A 19287-nucleotide genomic window follows, 5' to 3' on the forward strand; every position below is an offset into this window, starting at 1 on the left:
AACTACTATAATACTGCCCCCTATGTACAAGAATATAACTACTATAATACTGCCCATTATGTACAGGAATATAAGTACTATAATACTGCTCCTCTGTACAAGAATATAACTACTATAATACTGCCCTCTATGTACAAGAATATAACTACTATAATACTGCCCCTATGTACAAGAATATAACTACTATAATACTGCCCCTATGTACAAGAATATAACTACTATAATACTGCCCCCTATGTACAAGAATATAACTACTATAATACTGCCCATTATGTACAGGAATATAAGTACTATAATACTGCTCCTCTGTACAAGAATATAACTACTATAATACTGCCCTCTATGTACAAGAATATAACTACTATAATACTGCTCCTATGTACAAGAATATAACTACTATAATACTGCTCCTATGTACAAGAATATAACTACTATAATACTGCCCCTATGTACAAGAATATAACTACTATAATACTGCCCCCTATGTACAAGAATATAACTACTATAATACTGCTCCTCTGTACAAGAATATAACTACTATAATACTGCCCCTATGTACAAGAATATAACTACTATAATACTGCCCCTATGTACAAGAATATAACTACTATAATACTGCCCCTATGTACAATAATATAACTACTATAATACTGCTCCTATGTACAAGAATATAACTACTATATACTGCTCCTATGTACAAGAATATTACTACTATAATACTGCTCCCTATGTACAAGAATATACCTACTATAATACTGCCTCTATGTACAAGAATATAACTACTATAATACTGCCCCTATGTACAAGAATATAACTACTATAATTCTGCCCCCTATGTACAAGAATATAACTACTATAATACTGCTCCTATGTACAAGAATACAACTACTATAATACTGCCCCTATGTACAAAAATATAACTAATATAATACTGCTCTGTTATGGACTGGTGATTTAGGAACGACATGCGACTAGCTCTGAGCAGGTGGTAACTATACGGACCGCAGTTCCTGATCTTAACACAACACTAGCAGTAGCCGTGGGATGTTCCTGTCACTCCCTGGACACCTCATCACAGCCAGAGAACTAGCTACCCCTAAAGGTAGAAAGAGGAAAGCTATCTTGCCTCAGAGAGAATCCCCAAAGGATAGACAGCCCCCCACAAATAATGACTGTGAGTGGAGAAGGAAATGACATACATAGAATGAAACAAGATTTAGCAAAGGAGGCCACAAGAATATAACTGCTATAATACTGCCCCCTATGTACAAGAACATAACTACTATAATACTGCCCCTATGTACAAGAATATAACTACTATAATACTGCTCCTATGTACAAGAATATAACTACTATAATACTACCTCTATGTACAAGAATATAACTACTATAATACTGCTCCTATGTACAAGAATATAACTACTATAATACTGCCCCTATGTACAAGAATATAACTACTATAATACTGCTCCTATGTAGAAGAATATAACTACTATAATACTGTCCCTCACGTACAAGAATATAACTACTATAATACTCCTTCTATGTACAAGAATATAACTACTATAATACTGCTCCTATGTACAAGAATATAACTACTATAATACTGCCCCTATGTACAAGAATATAACTTCTATAATACTGCCCCTATGTACAAGAATATAACTACTACAATACTGCCCCTATGTACAAGAATATAACTACTATAATACTGCCCCCTATGTACAAGAATATAACTACTATAATACTGCTCCTATGTAGAAGAATATAACTACTATAATACTGTCCCTCACGTACAGGAATATAACTACTATAATACTGCCCCTCACGTACAGGAATATAACTACTATAATACTGCCCCTCACATACAGGAATATAACTACTATAATACTGCCCCTCACATACAGGAATATAACTACTATAATACTGCCCCTCACGTACAGGATTATAAGTACTGTAAGACGACATTATATAGTCTATGTACAGGACATACAGCCACTGTCTCAGCAGTGTCCGTGCTGCAGTATTTGCGGTATCCAGTCCCTTTTGTGCTAGATGTTTTCCTTTCGATACTACACATCATATAATTCATCTTTTGCGCTCAGACGTGGGAATGTCTCTCATTCATGGTGTTATTGTTCTTACCAGTATGACGCAGAGAACTCGTCCACTGTCCTGTTCTAGCAGTGGGAGAATCAACACTGGAAATAAATAGGAGACAGGTGTGATAACCTCAGACTAGACATCATGGGGCCGTACATTCAGTTATTGGAGTCTTTGATATTTGACAACAGTTTGTATTAGAAATGTTACATTTTTATTTATTAACCTGAAACACTGAATTGATGGTGACGTGAGATTTTGTAGGACCCAGCCATGGTTGGAAAATGAAGTATGGACCAGTAGGTTTCAGTGTTTCTGGTTAGCAACATGACTTTGCTTAGATTATATTTAATTTATACTGAATGCAACCTGAGAGTTCACAGTGTGGCGGCATACTACTCACTGTTGTAGAACTTTCTTTTCTAACTACAGATGCCTAACATTTCATCACTGAAACTAGCAATGTTTTGTTTGGATACCATGCCTGATCTCCTGGTGTGCAGTTATCAAAAGTATAAGATCTGGATTCACAGCTACACTGTTTAATATTGCTGTCTATTGTCACCCATGCTAATGCTGGTTTGAAGTATATGATTTATCTCAGTACAGAGCGGCTCAGTACTGTTGTATAATATCATGAATGATTCTACCGCTTTCTAATAAGTGGTTTATCTGTGCTGGATTCATAGCTACACTGCTCAGTACTTCTTTCCACTATAATCCACGATACTAATTTTTAGAAACTTTTTCTTAACTCATCAGCAGCTTGTTGTTTCTGAACTGCAATGTTCAGTTACTGATCTGTACTGTCCTGCACATAGCTGCTTGTTACTAAGTGTTTCATCTCACTCCAGATCTCGATTCACAGCTACACTGCTCAGTACTGTTGCATCATTTCTTCCTTGCTGCAGCTTTTGAACATGATACACAGAAGAAGCAGAGCATGAATTCCTTATGTCTGTGAGTGCTGGGTACCGGAGACATCATAGCAGTTTGCCTTCACCCACTATCTCAGAGACAACTGAAAATTAGAAATAGAGTTGACAGAAAGAAAAACTGATGAAAAGTTCTGGATCTAAGTGAGACACAGACAATTTTCGTATTTTCGTTTGTATTTTTGCCTCCTCTTTTTTAAATAGATATAGCTTTTTTATTATTTTGGTCAATATCAAGGTATATTAGGGCTTGTTTTGTTGTACGATCTGAATGCCACCTTTCACTTTACAATATAGAGTAAGGGAAAGTGGCAAAAAATTACAGGTGAAGTGAAACACTTGCAATCCTGCTATCGTTTTTTGGGTTTTCACTTCTGACATTAGCTTTGCAGTATCTGCCAGTGTATCCAGATCAGTGCAACGTCAATGAAATTAAATACAGGTGCTTCTCACAAAATTAGAATATCATCTAAAAGTTAATTTATTTCAGATCTTCAGTACAAAAAGGGAAACTCATATATTATAGAGTCATTTACTGAGATAATGACTTTTGGGTTTTCATTGGCTGTAAGCCATAATCATCAACATTAACAGAAATAAACATGTGAAATCGATCACTCTGTGTGTAATGACTCTATAGAATAATAAAGATTGACTTTTGCTTGTAATACCACTTCTGACCACTTGGTGTGCAGTTACATGCTAGTAACAATTGATTCTTCATACCTTTACTTACCTCATGGTGCACTATTACCTATTAATAACAATTCACTTTTACTTGTAATAATTTGTAAAGCGCTGCGGAATATGTTGGCGCTATATAAATAAAATTATTATTATTACTTGTAATACCACTTTTGACCACATGGGGTGCTGTTACATTTTACTAACAATTGAGTTTTACGTGTAATGCCTTTCCTTACCACATGGTGCACTGTTATACGGTAATAACAATTGACTTTTACTTGCAATACCTTTCCTTACCACATGGTGCGCTGTTACATTAGTAAAGATTGATTTTTGCTTGTGATACCACTTCTGAACACTTGGTGTGCTATTACATGCTAGTAGCAATTGTCCTGTCATACCTTTCCTTTCCACATGGTGTGCTGTTATCTGTTAATAACAATTGACTTTTACTTGTAATACCACTTTTGACCACATGGTGTGCTGTTATCTGTTAATAACAATTGACTTTTACTTGTAATACCACTTTTGACCACATGGTGTGCTATTTCCTATTAATAACATTTGACTTTTACCTGTAATACCACTTTTGACCACATGGTGCACTGTTACATTTTATTAACAATTGGCTGTTAAGTGCAATGCCTTTCTTTACCACATGGTGCGCCGTTACGTCAGTAATTATTGACTTTTGCTTGCCCTTCTGTGGACAGTGTGCGCTAATTAAGCAATGTAGCACACAGGTTAGGTGAGTCGATTCTCGGATACCGGGCTGTGTAGGACGCCGGCAGGATCTGGTTATCGCACTGTGGACTCATTATTACATTGTATCAGGCAGCCGCTTATAATGCAATTCCTATTCGCCTTGTGATCTCCTCTCGGTCTCATTACTGACAGGCGGCAGTATACAGATACGTATCCAGTCTGATGACTGTTATTACCGCAGTGGAGGCCCACGCTTTGCCGAGCGAGGAGCATCCCGCGGTGATTATGGGGTCTGCAGCCAGGAGATTGGCACCCGGCCCTTAATCGGCAGCACCAGGCATCTGGGCTCTGCTACCCACCTTGTTTGTCCGGGGGAAGCGGCGCTGCCAAACTGCTCATCCGCTGGCCCAAGAGCTCGGACGGGGTCAGTCCACTGCATTCAATTCTCTTCCGGAGCAGGACAGAATCCCTAAAATAAACACAACAGTCAATCCAGAGCTCAGAATCATCACATTACATGTTCTATTGGGTCGTTTCCTCGTTACATCAGTTTCTCAGAAAGCTGTGACAAGAAAAGTGACCATCACCCAGCTTTCCTAGAGTCCGGAATGGCACATAACCGACTTCCTTATCTAGTGCTGATAGAGGATTGTATCCATTATTAATCCAGATAATCCGTTCATCTCCACAATTCCAGTTACATTACGTCCTACAGTACAGTCACATCCAGAGCTGCATTCATAATTCTGCTCTTACATAACGTCATTCAGCCGAAATTAAAAAAAAGTTAGGCAGAAGTTTAAAACATTAATGAAAAAAAGAACGCAATGATCTTTAAATCTCTTGTCGCCATATTTTATTCACAGCAGAACATAGAACAGATCAGAAGTTGAACATTGGACATGTTTCCATTCATCTGAAATAATTAATAAGTGATGGCAGCGACCCATCTCAAGAAAGTTGGATAGGGTTAAAAAAAAGGCTGAAAAAGTCATACTAATGAAAATCATCTGAAGGGTCACAAGACTGAGTATAAACAGTGGGTGTTAGAGAGGCAGAGTCTCTCAGAAGCAAAGATGGTCGGAGGTCCCCAATCTGTGAACAACCGAGGCTATAATGGTGGAAGAATTTCAGAAAAATGTTCCTCAATGTAAAATTGCAAAGACTTTGAATATCGTCCATATACAGGACATAATATCAAACGATTCAGAGATAGTGGAAAAATCTATGTGCACAAGGGACAAGACTGGCTATCAGTATTGGAGGCTCCTGATCTCTTAGGCCACACTGCATTAGAAGCAGGCATAATCCAGTCGTGCAAATCAGTGCATGGGCAAATCATTGTCTGTGATCACAGGTCACTGGACAATCCAAAACTGTAAGTGACAGCTCCATCATGCAAGGAAGAAGCCAAATATCAGCACAATCCAGAAATGCTGCCGTCTTCTCTGGGCCAAAGCTCGTTTATAATGGAAGGAGGCAAAATGGAAACAATTCTGTGGTCGGAGGAAGCAAAATGTGAAATTTTTTATGGAACCAATCCACCTGGTTATCGAGTGGAGGGACCATCCAGCTTATTATCGAGGGCAGGGACCATTCAGCTTGTTATTGAAGTGGGGGACCATCCAGCTTGTTTTTGAGGAGATGGACCGTCCAGCTTGTTATCGAGGAGAGGGACCATCCAGCTTATTATCAAGGAGAGGGACCATCCAGCTTGTTATCGAGGATGGATCAATTGCCTGCAGTAATGACCTTTTACTAACAGAAAACATTTGCTGCATTATAAGAAGAAAATCCGGCGAAGACCCTGAAATGAGGAGCAGCAAGAATCCAACCTCAGACAAGAAGGAGACAATGGGTTAAACGGCCCGGGCACAATGAGGGACACAACCCGGGCTTATCGGTGGAGACAGCCGGGGCACAATTGTGGAGACGGCCTGGGTATAATGGTGGACACAGTGATGGTACACTGGTGGACACGGCCTGGGAATAATGAGGACATGGCCCAGGCACAATGGGGGACATGGCCAAACACAATGGGGGACACGGCCCAGACACAATGGGGGACATAGCCCGGGCTCAAAGGTGGAGACGGCTAAAGCACAGTGGTGGCCACAGCCCGGGCACAAAGTTTTTGAGATTTGTTGCTGCCATGAATTTCAAAATGAAAATGAAATAGAAGATCCAAGAAGTATCGTTTCTCCTTGCAGAGAGTGACATGTTAAGCATGTCGAGGTGAGGAGACTTAAAGCCGCAATGCTCCTCTGGGAAATATGCAAATTGTCTCTTCAGAGAGGAGGAGGACTAGAACTCTAGTGCCACCTATTGGAAGTAGCAATTCTACTAGAGTTCTAGTCCTCTTCCTCTCTGAAGAGACAATTTGCAAATGAAATAGAAAAATGTTGAACATTCAACTTGTCATCTGTTCTACTATGAATAAAATATGGCGATAAGAGATCTCCAGATTATTGTTCTTTTGCTTCCTTTATATTTAACACAGCAGCTCAACTTTTTTTGGCATTGGTGGTCTTATACTCCATTCACATTCAAAGCAGCAAGTCACAATTTGTTATCACCGCGTGTCTTGTACTGCAGTCACATCCTGAGCTACAGTTACAATTCTGCTGTTACAGCGCATCTTATTTTGCAGTCACATCTAGAGCTGCATTCACAATTCTGCTGAAAATTGATATGTTATACTGCCGTTACATCAAGAGCTGCATTCACAATTCTGCTGAAAATTGATATATTGCACTGCAGTTACATCAAGAGCTGCATTCACAATTCTGCTGGCAATTGATATATTGCACTGCAGTTACATCAAGAGATGCATTCACAATTCTGCTGACAACTGATACGTTGTACTTTAGTTACATCAAGAGCTGCATTCACAATTCTGCTGACAACTGATATGTTGTACTGCAGTTACATCAAGAGCTGCATTCACAATCTGGTTTCCTATAGGAAATTGTAGACATTGACCAGAGGCTACAGATGGTCCTGAGCATCTTATACTCCAGACACGCGCATTGGTGAAAAGGTCTACATTATAATCTAGGCATAAAAAGAAAAAAAATCCCGAACTGTGGAAAAAAATATGACTTTTTTTTTTTAATGAAATGAATCTCCACCATTTCGGTGCTGCCGTCGTCTCGCTCTCTGCGCCATTGATATATTGCGCTTTCATCAGCTGTAAATCATGGACATTGCGGCGGCGAGGGAGCAGAGTTAATTAACATTACACCCGGTGCAGCGCTCGGGTCGTCCCTGTGTATTATGTAACGAGGTTGTGATCTCATACATTTAATGGCCCTGAGTTTGTATAATTTGTCACTGACATTAAAAAGCTACGACTGGAGCCGGCGGCGCTCACACAGGAAATCGCCATATTAAATATTACAATGTCTGGCGCGCGCTGATGTATTGTGGGGGCTACAGACCGCTGCACAGGTGGGAAATGTTTAGCACCTCAGCTTGATACTTCCCTGATCTCTGCTTAATGGCGTGAATGGCGGAAAACAAAACGCGGCTTAGTCATCTGTACAGGGTAAAGGCGAAACGTCAGTACGGATTATATTCTCAGAAATGAGCCAGAAGAAGACACGGAAGGAGGACAGAAAGTACTGACCTCCAAGAAGTAGGAATACAGAAAATAAATCAATAAAGAATATAAATAAAATAATACAGTGTCTTGAAAAAGTCTTCATACCCCGAGATCTTTTCCACATCATGTCACACCCACAAACTTACATTTATTTTATTGGGATTTTCTGTGACACCAACACAAAGTAGCAAGTATTTATGATGTGTAAAGGAAATGATACAGGGTTTACTAAATATTATAAAAATATAAATCTGAATATTGTGCCAAGCATTTGTATTCAGCCCCCTGTAGTCTGATAACCATAAATAAAATCCTGAATGATCAATCACCTCCAGAAGTCACATAATTAGTACATTGTGTCCACCTGGGTGTGAATTCTTCTCAGTAAAACTACAGCTGTTCTGTGAAGAGGACCTCAGAGGTTTGTGTGAGAACATTAGGGATCAAACAGCATCATGAAAACCGAGGAGCCCACCAGACAGGTCAGGGATAAAGTTGTGAAGAAAGCAAGGTTAGGTTATTATAAATAGCCCAAGCTCTGAACATGTCACAGAGCTCTATTCAATCCATCATCCAAAAAGGGAAGGAGTATGGCACAACTACAAACCTATCAAGACATGGCCACCCACCTAAACTGATATCCAAATCAAGGAGAGAACTAAAAGGAGAAGCAGTCAAGACAAGAGGCCCATGGTTAATGTGGAGGAGCTGCAGAGATCCACAGGTCAGGTGGGAGAATCTGTCCATAGGAAAACTGTTAGTCGCATATTCCACAAATCTGCCCTTTATAGGAGAGGGACAAGAAGAAAGACATTTTTGAAAGCTGCCATAAAAAGTCCCATTTGCAGTTTTCAAAAAGTCATGCATGGCGCACAGCTGGCATGTGGAAGAAGGGGATCTGGTCAGATGAGACCAAAGGAGAACGTTTTGGGCAAAATGCTAAACACTATGTGTGGCAGAAAACTAGCACTGCATATTACTCTGAAAACACCATCCCCACCATCAAACATGGTGGTGACAGCATCTTGCTGTGAGGAGGCTTTTCTTCAGCAGTGGCAGGGAAGCTGGTTAGAGGTGATGGGAAGACGGATTATAAAACTCCGCTTCTCTCCATGTCTGACAGCCATTCCATTCCAGTGTCAGCTGAATTCCAACCAGAGGTCACCTCATTCTACTTAATGTGCTTCTGATTAGGTGATCCCCTGAACCAAATCTTATTTAATGAAGGAAAGTATAAAAACCCTGCTGTGGTGTTCACAATCCTCCTGCAATAGGACAAGCTGGATGGCAAAGCAAGTGCTAGGAATATCCCAAAAGTAATAGGAATGAAAAAATAACATTTAACCATGCCAAAGGAGTTGAAAAGTCCAGAGTGAGGAAAAGAAGGGCTCATTTCTGGCTTTACTAGCAGAGGGACATAGTGAGCGTCATGTTGCCTCCATCCTTAAAATTTCTTAGATGGCAATCCATTACAACAAGGTCAAGCAGCAGACATTGAGGACAACAAAGCTACAGACCGGCAGAGGGAAAAAATGACTCTCCACTGACCGGGATGACCATCATCTTATTTGAATGTCACTCAGCAACCACAGGATGACATCAAGTGACCTACAAAAGGAATGGCAAATGGCAGCTGGGGTGAAGTGCATGGCAAGCACAGTTCATAACAGGCTCCTAGAGGCAGGACTCAAGTCATATAAAGCTAGGAAAAAGCCTTTCATCAATGAGAAGCAAAGGAGAGCCAGGCTGAAGTTTGCCAAAGACCATAAGGATTGGACCATAGAGGACTGGAGTAAGGTAATCTTCTCTGATGAGTCTAATTTTCAGCTTTGCCCAACACCTGGTCATCTAATGGTTAGACAGAGATCTAAAGAGGCGTACAAGCCGCAGTGTCTTGTATCCACTGGGTAATTTGGTGGAGGATCGGTGATGATCTGGGGATGCTTCAGCAAGGCTGGAATTGGGCAGGTTGTTCTTTGTTAAGGACGTATGAATCAAGCCACATACAAGATTATCCTGGAAAAACAGTTGATTCCTTCTGCTCAGACAATGTTCCCCAACTCTGAGGACTATTTTTTCAAGCAGGACAATGCACCATCCCACACAGCTAGGTCAATCAAGGTGTGGATGAAGGACCAGCACATCAAATCCCTGTCATGGTCGCCCAATCTCCAGACCTGAACCCCATTGAAAACCTCTGGAATGTAATCAAGAGGAAGATGGATAGTCTCACAAGCCATCAAACAAAGAAGAACTGCTTACATTTTTGTACCAGGAGTGGCGTAAGGTCACCCAGAAGCAGTGTGAAAGACTGGTGGAAAGCTGCCGAGACGCATGAAAGGTGGGATTAACAATTATGGTTATTCCACAAAACATTGATTTCTGAACTCTTCCTGAGTTACAACATTAGTATTGTTGTTTCTAAATGATTATGAACTTGTTTTTTTGCATTATTTGAGGTCTGCAAGCAATGCATTTTTTTCTTATTTTGACCATTTCTCATTTTCAGAAAATAAATACAAAATTTATTGCTTGGAACTTCGGAGACATGTTGTCAGTAGTTTATAGAACTAAAGAACAATTTACATTTTACACAAAAGTATAAAGAGGAAAATCAGACAAACTGAACATTTTGTAGTGGTCTCATAATTTTTGCCAGAGCTGTATAGTGCAGACTCTCGGGTGGATGTTAGTTGTGTGCTGTTATGTGACATGGGGGATGAGCGACTCTCGGGTGGATGTTAGTTGTGTGCTGTTATGTGACATGAGGGGTGAGCGACTCTCGGGTGGATGTTAGTTGTGTGCTGTTGTGACATGAGGGGTGAGCAACTCTCGGGTGGATGTTAGTTGTGCGCAGTTATGTGACATGAGGGGTGAGCGACTCTCGGGTGGATGTTAGTTGTGTGCGGTTATGTGACATGGGGGGTGAGCGACTCTCGGGTGGATGTTGTGTGCTGTTATGTGACATGGGGGATGAGCGACTCTCGGGTGGATGTTAGTTGTGTGCTGTTATGTGACATGAGGGGTGAGCGACTCTCTGGTGGGTGTTAGTTGTGCACTGTTATGTGACATGAGGGGTGAGCGACTCTCTGGTGGGTGTTAGTTGTGCACTGTTATGTGACATGAGGGGTGAGAGACTCTTGGGTGGATGTTAGTTGTGTGCTGTTATGTGACATGAGGGGTGAGCGACTCTTGGGTGGATGTTAATTGTGTGCTGTTATGTGACATGAGGGGTGAGCGACTCTCGGGTGGATGTTAATTGTGTGCTGTTATGTGACATGAGGGATGAGCGACTCTCGGGTGGATGTTAGTTGTGTGCTGTTATGTGACATGGGGGGTGAGCGACTCTCGGGAGGATGTTAGTTGTGCGCTGTTATGTGACATTGGGGGTGAGCGACTCTCGGGAGGATGTTAGTGGTGTGCTGTTATGTGACATGAGGGATGAGCGACTCTCGGGTGGATGTTAGTTGTGTGCTGTTATGTGACATGGGGGGTGAGCGACTCTCGGGAGGATGTTAGTGGTGTGCTGTTATGTGACATGGGGGGTGAGCGACTCTCGGGTGGATGTTAATTGTGTGCTGTTATGTGACATGAGGGGTGAGCGACTCTCGGGTGGATGTTAGTTGTGTGCTGTTATGTGACATGGGGGGTGAGCGACTCTCGAGTGGATGTTAGTTGTGTGCTGTTATGTGACATGGGGGTGAGCGACTCTCGGGTGGATGTTAGTTGTGTGCTGTTATGTGACATGGGGGGTGAGCGACTCTCGAGTGGATGTTAGTTGTGTGCTGTTATGTGACATGGGGGTGAGCGACTCTCGGGTGGATGTTAGTTGTGTGCTGTTATGTGACATGTGGGGTGAGCGACTCTCGGGTGGATGTTAGTTGTGTGCTGTTATGTGACATGAGGGGTGAGCGACTCTCGGGTGGATGTTAGTTGTGTGCTGTTATGTGACATGGGGGTGAGCGACTCTCGGGTGGATGTTAGTTGTGTGCTGTTATGTGACATGGGGGGGTGAGCGACTCTCGGGAGGATGTTAGTGGTGTGCTGTTATGTGACATGGGGGGTGAGCGACTCTCGGGTGGATGTTAGTTGTGCGCTGTTATGTGACATGTGGGGTGAGCGACTCTCGGGTGGATGTTAGTTGTGCGCTGTTATGTGACATGGGGGGTGAGCGACTCTCGAGTGGATGTTAGTTGTGTGCTGTTATGTGACATGGGGGGTGAGCGACTCTCGGGTGGATGTTAGTTGTGCGCTGTTATGTGACATGGGGGGTGAGCGACTCTCGGGTGGATGTTAGTTGTGTGCTGTTATGTGACATGAGGGGTGAGCGACTCTCGGGTGGATGTTAGTTGTGTGCTGTTATGTGACATGGGGGTGAGCGACTCTCGGGTGGATGTTAGTTGTGTGCTGTTATGTGACATGGGGGGTGAGCGACTCTCGGGAGGATGTTAGTGGTGTGCTGTTATGTGACATGGGGGGTGAGCGACTCTCGGGTGGATGTTAGTTGTGTGCTGTTATGTGACATGTGGGGTGAGCGACTCTCGGGTGGATGTTAGTTGTGTGCTGTTATGTGACATGAGGGGTGAGCGACTCTCGGGTGGATGTTAGTTGTGTGCTGTTATGTGACATGGGGGTGAGCGACTCTCGGGTGGATGTTAGTTGTGTGCTGTTATGTGACATGAGGGGTGAGCGACTCTCGGGTGGATGTTAGTTGTGTGCTGTTATGTGACATGGGGGTGAGCGACTCTCGGGTGGATGTTAGTTGTGTGCTGTTATGTGACATGGGGGTGAGCGACTCTCGGGTGGATGTTAGTTGTGTGCTGTTATGTGACATGTGGGGTGAGCGACTCTCGGGTGGATGTTAGTTGTGTGCTGTTATGTGACATGAGGGGTGAGCGACTCTCGGGTGGATGTTAGTTGTGTGCTGTTATGTGACATGGGGGGTGAGCGACTCTTGGGTGAACCCCACTTGTACTTTCTTCTGCTGGTTTGTCCTCTGGGATAAGGACAGTTGACTCATTCTGTGTTGTCACATCAGACGGGTGTGGGGGGAGCACGGCTTCTCGGATACTGATCACATAAAACAGATGATTCTCTCTCCTGACCAAATGATATGAGAAGCGGCGTCTGCTTCCTCTCCTCTCGCTGCATCCATCACACCAACGAGACATGATTGTATTCTAGGAAATCAATTCAATTCAGTGACGGCAGGACTGAGCTGGAAATAACAGCGCCAGGACGCCACAATACACATCGGGGCCACAGGTGCTCGCTGGTTACTCAGACTCCTGCACGCTGGTGTCGCACTGTGTATATATAGAAAGGCACAAGCTCTGAGACTGCAATATAATCCAGGCACGTTAGACACCCATGGGTGCAATGTAAATTAAGTGACACAATTCAATAATAATTATAATTAATATGTTCATATTAATATTGAGCAGAATTAATTTCAGCCTATTTGTTCGGCCTCCGCAATAGTCACAGTCTCTCATGTGGCTCCTCAGGAAAATTAATTGCCCATTCTTGCACTATAGAGTTCACACTGTGTACACACTGATATATAAAGCCCCCACTAAGGGGAACTCAGCAGAGTGCGTACACTGCATACGGATTTATACAGTCACCACTAGGGGGAGCTCACCACATACAGATTTACACAGCCACCACTAGGGGAGCTCACTACCTACAGATTATACAGACACCACTAGGGGAGCTCACTATATACAGATTTATACAGTCACCACTTGGGGGACCTCACTACATACAGATTTATACAGTCACCTCTAGGAGGAGCTCACTGCATACGGATGTATAGTCACCACTAGGGGGAGCTCACTACATACAGATTTCTACAGCCACCACTAGGAGCCTGTAGTCTGTGGAGGAAGGTGCTGGTTTGTTTGCTCCAGGAGTCACCAGTTTTGTTTTTTTCCCCCAGTAATTCTCCCCCTCTCTGACCTAGGAAAGAGAGGGGTGTAGTGGATGGACAGTGGGGCTGAGTCCCCGTCTCCCACCCCTCGGTCTAAGCCGGCGAGGGGTGGGAGCTCATTGCTACCGGCAAAGAGGGTCACCAGATCTGGCAAGGCCCAGAGCATGGAGGAGCCCAGGAAGATCCAGGAGGGCTGCAAAGCCCCTAAGGCTGAGGCGAGGGCCACTGCGGTGTCTCCTCCCGGAGGTGAGCGGAGTACTCGCAGAGGTGCAGCGGCGGCGGTGCAGAAGGATTGGGGCACTAGGGCCGCACGGGAGCCGGTTACCAGCTATGGCTCCCGCGTCCATGCGTACCTCAGCGAGTATGAGGCTGGGAAGACCATCAGGAGACTCCGGGAGGAGCTGAAGGAGGTGAGGCAAGCTGCAAACAGAGCCTCCCGCACAGAGAAGTCTGCCCTGACAGCCAGGATATCCAGCCTGGGGATATGCATTGAGGGCATGGAAGCCCGGAGAGCGGCTATATTGGATAACAGCGGGCCCTTCCGGGAAAAACTGGAAAACGAGGACCGATTCCACAACATGGCTGCTGCACAGGAGCCAGAGGGGTCTCGGCGTCCGACCCAGGTGGAGGAGGTGGACCATGAGGAGATGGAGGAGGCACCGTACCCACCTGGGGGCTTGGTAAGTGATCTCCAGGCCACACACAGCGGGATAGATCCAGTGCAGGTCCCACTCCCATCAGACAATAGCATTTCAGAGGATGATGGGGGTGATGCAGATGATAGCAGCAGTGATAACAGCAGTAGTGGGGGGAAAATACTAAAACCCTATGTGCCAAATTAACCTATACCTATGCCTATGGTAGATATTTTAGTCTTATTCATCTATACCTATGCCTATTTTAGATTTTTTTTACTGTTTCATTTTCTTAATTTAGTTTTCCTTTCCACTTCACTCTATTTGAAGCAGAGTAACCAATTTATTTACTTATGTATTTATTTGACATGAAGTTGCTATACATGAATGTAGGGGTTCACTTTTTTGGAAACTCAATAACGGTTTTAAGCTCCGTTTTTTTTATTGGAATAAGTTCATATTAGTCCAACAAGGTTATCTGCCAAGTTTCATTAGGATCTTTTTAGGGATTCAGTCTGTATACTACGTCACTGGGCAATATACTACGTAGCTGGGCAATATACTACGTGGCTCTGGGCAATATACTACGTGGCTGGCAGCATACTGCGTGGCTGTGCAATATACTACGTGGACATACATATTCTAAAATACCCGATGCGTTAGAATCGGGCCACCATCTACTATATGTATGTATATCATATTTATATATATATACTATGTGTAGAAATGTATTTTCGCTATTCTAATGTAACCTGTCAGTGTGATTTTACTGTACACCGCACTGAGTTACCGGCTTTTCTCTATAACACCGGTGCGTATTTCTCGCAGGTCACACTGCTGGTCCGTGTGTAATCCGTATTTTTCTGGCCCCATAGACTTTCATTGACGTATTTTTTGCGCAATACAGTGACAAACGCAGCATGCTGTGATTTTCTATGGCCGTAGAAGACCGTATAATACGGATCAGTAAAATACGGCAGATAGGAGCTGGGCCATAAAGAATCATGGTACCATATGCAATCCGTATTTTCAGCACCTCTCATACGTCCAGAAAACTCGCCAGTGTGAGGACGGCCTAAGGCAAAATTTTTCGATAAAGATCTACTTAGGGATTCACTGTTTATTTGAAATGTAAAGTTATTATATAGCAATGTATGAATTAACATTGATGAAAACAAAATTACATTTTTAAGCTCTGTTTTTCTTGCTGGAAAAAGTTCATATTAATGACAAACTTATTTTCAAAGTTGCATCAAGATCTTCTTAGGGTATGTGCACACGATGCAGATTTAGTGCAGAATTGGTGCAGAACTGCAGCAGATTTTTCTGCTGCAGAACTGCACTGTGATTGAGGCTACGTTCACACGATCCGGATTTTGATCCGGATCCGTAGCGGATTTTCAGCTGCGGATCCGGATCAGTTTTCCATGTTGGTTACAGTACAATGTAACCCAATGGAAAACCAAAACCGCTGTGCTAACGATCCGTTTTTCCGCTGGAAAATCCGCGCGGATTTTCCAGCGGAAAAAAGAAGTAGCATGTCAATTCTTTCAGCGGATTCCGCACTGGTTTTCCAGCAGCTCCAATAGGAAACTGCTATTGGAAACCCGCAGTGGAAAACGCTGAAGAAAAAGGATCAGAAAACGCAGCTCAAATTCACTGCGGAATTTAGCTGCCGTTTTCCAAAAACGGGCAGGAAAAAAAAAGGATGTAAATCCTGATCGTGTGAACGTAGCCAAAAACTGCATAGAAACTGCACAGAAACTGCATCAAATCTGCAGATGCAGATTTAGTGCAGAAAATTCTGCACCACATTTCCTACGTGTGCACATAGCCTTAGGGATTCAGTGTTTATTTATAATTTAAAGTCACTATATAGAAATGTATGGGTTTGCCTTGTTGAAAACGCAATTAAAGTTTAACCTCCGCTCATTTATTTTTAAATAGAGTGAAGTGGAAAGGAAAAATACATTAAAAAAATTCAACTTTAGAAAAAAAAATACCATAGGCATTAAAACCGTTATTCCGTTTCCAACCATGATAACACAGTAGGCATAGGTATGGCAGAATATGGCGGCGCATAAAGACTGAATCCCTAAAAAGATCTTAACGAGACTGGGAAGATAACCTTGTTGGACTAATATGAACTTATTCCAATAAAAAAAACGGAGCTTAAAACCGTTACTGAGTTTCCAAAAAAGTGAACCCCTACATTCATGTATAGCAACTTCATGTCAAATAAATACATAAGTAAATAAATTGGTTACTGTGCTTCAAATAGAGTGAAGTGGAAAGGAAAACTAAATAAAGAAAATGAGACAGTAAAAAAAAATCTAAAATAGGCATAGGTATAGATGAATAAGACTAAACTATCTACCATAGGCATAGGTATAGGTTAATTTGGCACATAGGGTTTTAGTATGCACCGTAGTGGGGGTTGCCTCGTCTTGCAGCAGATCCGTCAGCTAGAGTCCCCAGTAAATTATTCCCACCTGAAGTTTGGGGATGAGGTCTGCGGGGACGAGGCAACCAGGAGGGGGAAAAAGAAAAGCAAAAAAAGGAAGAAAACATCGGAGGAGAGGTTGGTGTTTGTCCCCCTTCCTGGGACCCCCCGGTCCCGCTGTGTGGAGCCCGCTACCCACCCCGGCCCGGGACCTGCAGTGGTTCCGGTGCGAGGGAGCGGGGAGAGTACAAGTCGTATGGCGCAGGTCGCCGTCTCTGCTGGCGGTAGCAGAGGGGGCGAGAGTGGGCATGCGGCTGCAGAGCCGGACAGTGTGCATGGTCTGGAGTGTGGCCCTGTGGCGGGCAGTAATAAGATCTGTGGAGGTGTCCAGGCCCGATCCTCTGTGGAAACGGGGGACGGCCTGGTGCCTGCTGCACCCGCTGATGCTCGGGGGGTGGAGGCTGTGGGTACCTTGCCGGTGGTCACCGCTCCCCGCAGTGTTGGCGATGCGGCCCCGGCTGACAGCACACCATCGGCGGCGTATGCTGTGGTGTCGGGGTCCCCCACATGCAGATTCGATGCTGGGTCAAAGTCCGGGACCCCGGCACCGGTTATCATCTCAAGTGCAGCTGTAATGGCTGCGGTAATGCCGGCCCGGATCACACCCTCGCCGGAGGGGGTCGCACCGCCGGGGTCCTCTGCATGTGTGTCACCTGTATCTGCGGGGGACCTGGTGGTGAAGTGCACACAGGAGTGTGGAGATGGTCTGCAGGAGAGGCTGGAGCAACAGTCTGCAGCTGCCAGCACATGCTCTGCTGAAAAGCAGGGTGTGGTAATCAAACCCTGCAGTATGGATCTTAAAGGGGCAGCTGCACTGCAAATAGTAACAACCCCAGCAGAAAGCAGAAAAAAAAATGCTAACAAAAATGTAAATAAGAATGGTAGTGGTGCAAGTGGTGTGAATAGTGTCTGTGATAATGGTGACAGGTCAGGGGTGGTTTCTGCTGGAGGTATGGTTGGTGTGAATGGTGCCAGTGCGGTGATTTCTACCAGTGAAAATGGTGAGGCTGAGGTAAGTGAGGTGGAGATGGTTGACTGTGAGGTTGAGGGTTCAGGGAATATAGGGGCTGGTCCATCGTCCCCCTCACCTGCAGCCGCCATTAGTTATGCGGCTGCTGCCGCTGGGGTTCCACAGGGGTCTTCCTCATCTCCGGACCCAGGGAATGAGGCTTTTCGCCGCCGTTTCCTGGAGGCCCTCAAAAAAGGGGAGCGGACGATCAATGTAGAGGGAAGAGAGGTGGCGTTGTCCTACTGGCTAGATAAGTTTGGTCTAGCTGCCTTCCAAGAGAAAAGGGGGGGGGGAGACCGTGTGGTCCCTCCCGACAGCCGGGCAGGGGGTCTCCAGGAGAAATGTGGTTCGTCATCGCTGGAGGGGCGATGAGGCATGTCCATCCAGGAGAAATGTGGTGAAGCTCCTCATGAAGATGGACTTCAGGGCTATTGACATCTTTGCTCTGATACATCCTTTTGGGACCTCCACCTTTGATATCAGCTTTGTTCGGCCGGAGGGCTTGGAGCTCTTTTGGTCGAATTACGAGCTGGTAAAAGAGGAGCCCGGCTGGCGAGGGTTCGCCGTGGAAGCAATTTCTCGCCAAAGTGGGCCGAAGAAAGTGACCGTTTTAACATGTAATGAGTCTCTTTCTGGTGTTGACATAATGACCTGGTTGAGCCGCTACGGCGAGGTTGTGGACGTCCCTAAGAAGAACCGGGACGATTTTGGTATCTGGTCAGGAGGCTGGACCTTCATGGTAAAGTTGAAGCGTTCAGGTGGCACTGTCGCCCACATCCCTTCCTCGGCTTTCCTGGGAAGGGATCGGATTCTGGTCTTCTACCAGGGGCAGCCGAAGGTATGCCACAGGTGCGGTGATCCTCGCCACTTCAGCGCAGGCTGCAAGGTGCAGAAATGTTCCTTGTGTGGCGAGGTGGGTCACCTCGCCGCATCCTGTGGTGTCATTCGATGCCACCTGTGTGGTGATCTAGGTCACCCGTTCAGCCGCTGCCCTCGTTCCTTCTCTAATGCCATGGCCGGCCGGGCGGAGGGGAGCCGCGAGGAAGTTCCTGGCGGTGCAACTTCTGCAGGGGTTGGAGGTGGAAGCGGGGGAGGAGCTGAGGGGCCGATGAGGAATGGCAGGGCTAGGGGCCCCTCTTACCAGCGGAGGCAGGCAAGGCGTCAGGAGGGCAAG

At 44.5% G+C, this 19287-nt stretch overlaps 1 protein-coding gene across 1 annotated transcript in view; it reads right to left on the reverse strand.

Annotated features, from left to right (window-relative positions):
* Positions 1–19287, reverse strand: part of PDE2A (phosphodiesterase 2A) — an 835594-nt gene that overhangs the window by 181961 nt on the left and 634346 nt on the right. Inside the window, exons 5-6 of the mRNA XM_077298849.1 lie at positions 4790–4899; positions 2146–2201 (exon numbers count right to left, since the gene is read on the reverse strand). Of these exons, the coding sequence (XP_077154964.1) occupies positions 2146–2201; positions 4790–4899 (166 nt within the window). The remainder of the gene's footprint in view (positions 1–2145; positions 2202–4789; positions 4900–19287) is intronic.

This window comes from Ranitomeya variabilis, chromosome 3 (genome assembly GCF_051348905.1).
Source record: "Ranitomeya variabilis isolate aRanVar5 chromosome 3, aRanVar5.hap1, whole genome shotgun sequence".
In the NCBI taxonomy this organism is placed as follows: domain Eukaryota; kingdom Metazoa; phylum Chordata; class Amphibia; order Anura; family Dendrobatidae; genus Ranitomeya; species Ranitomeya variabilis.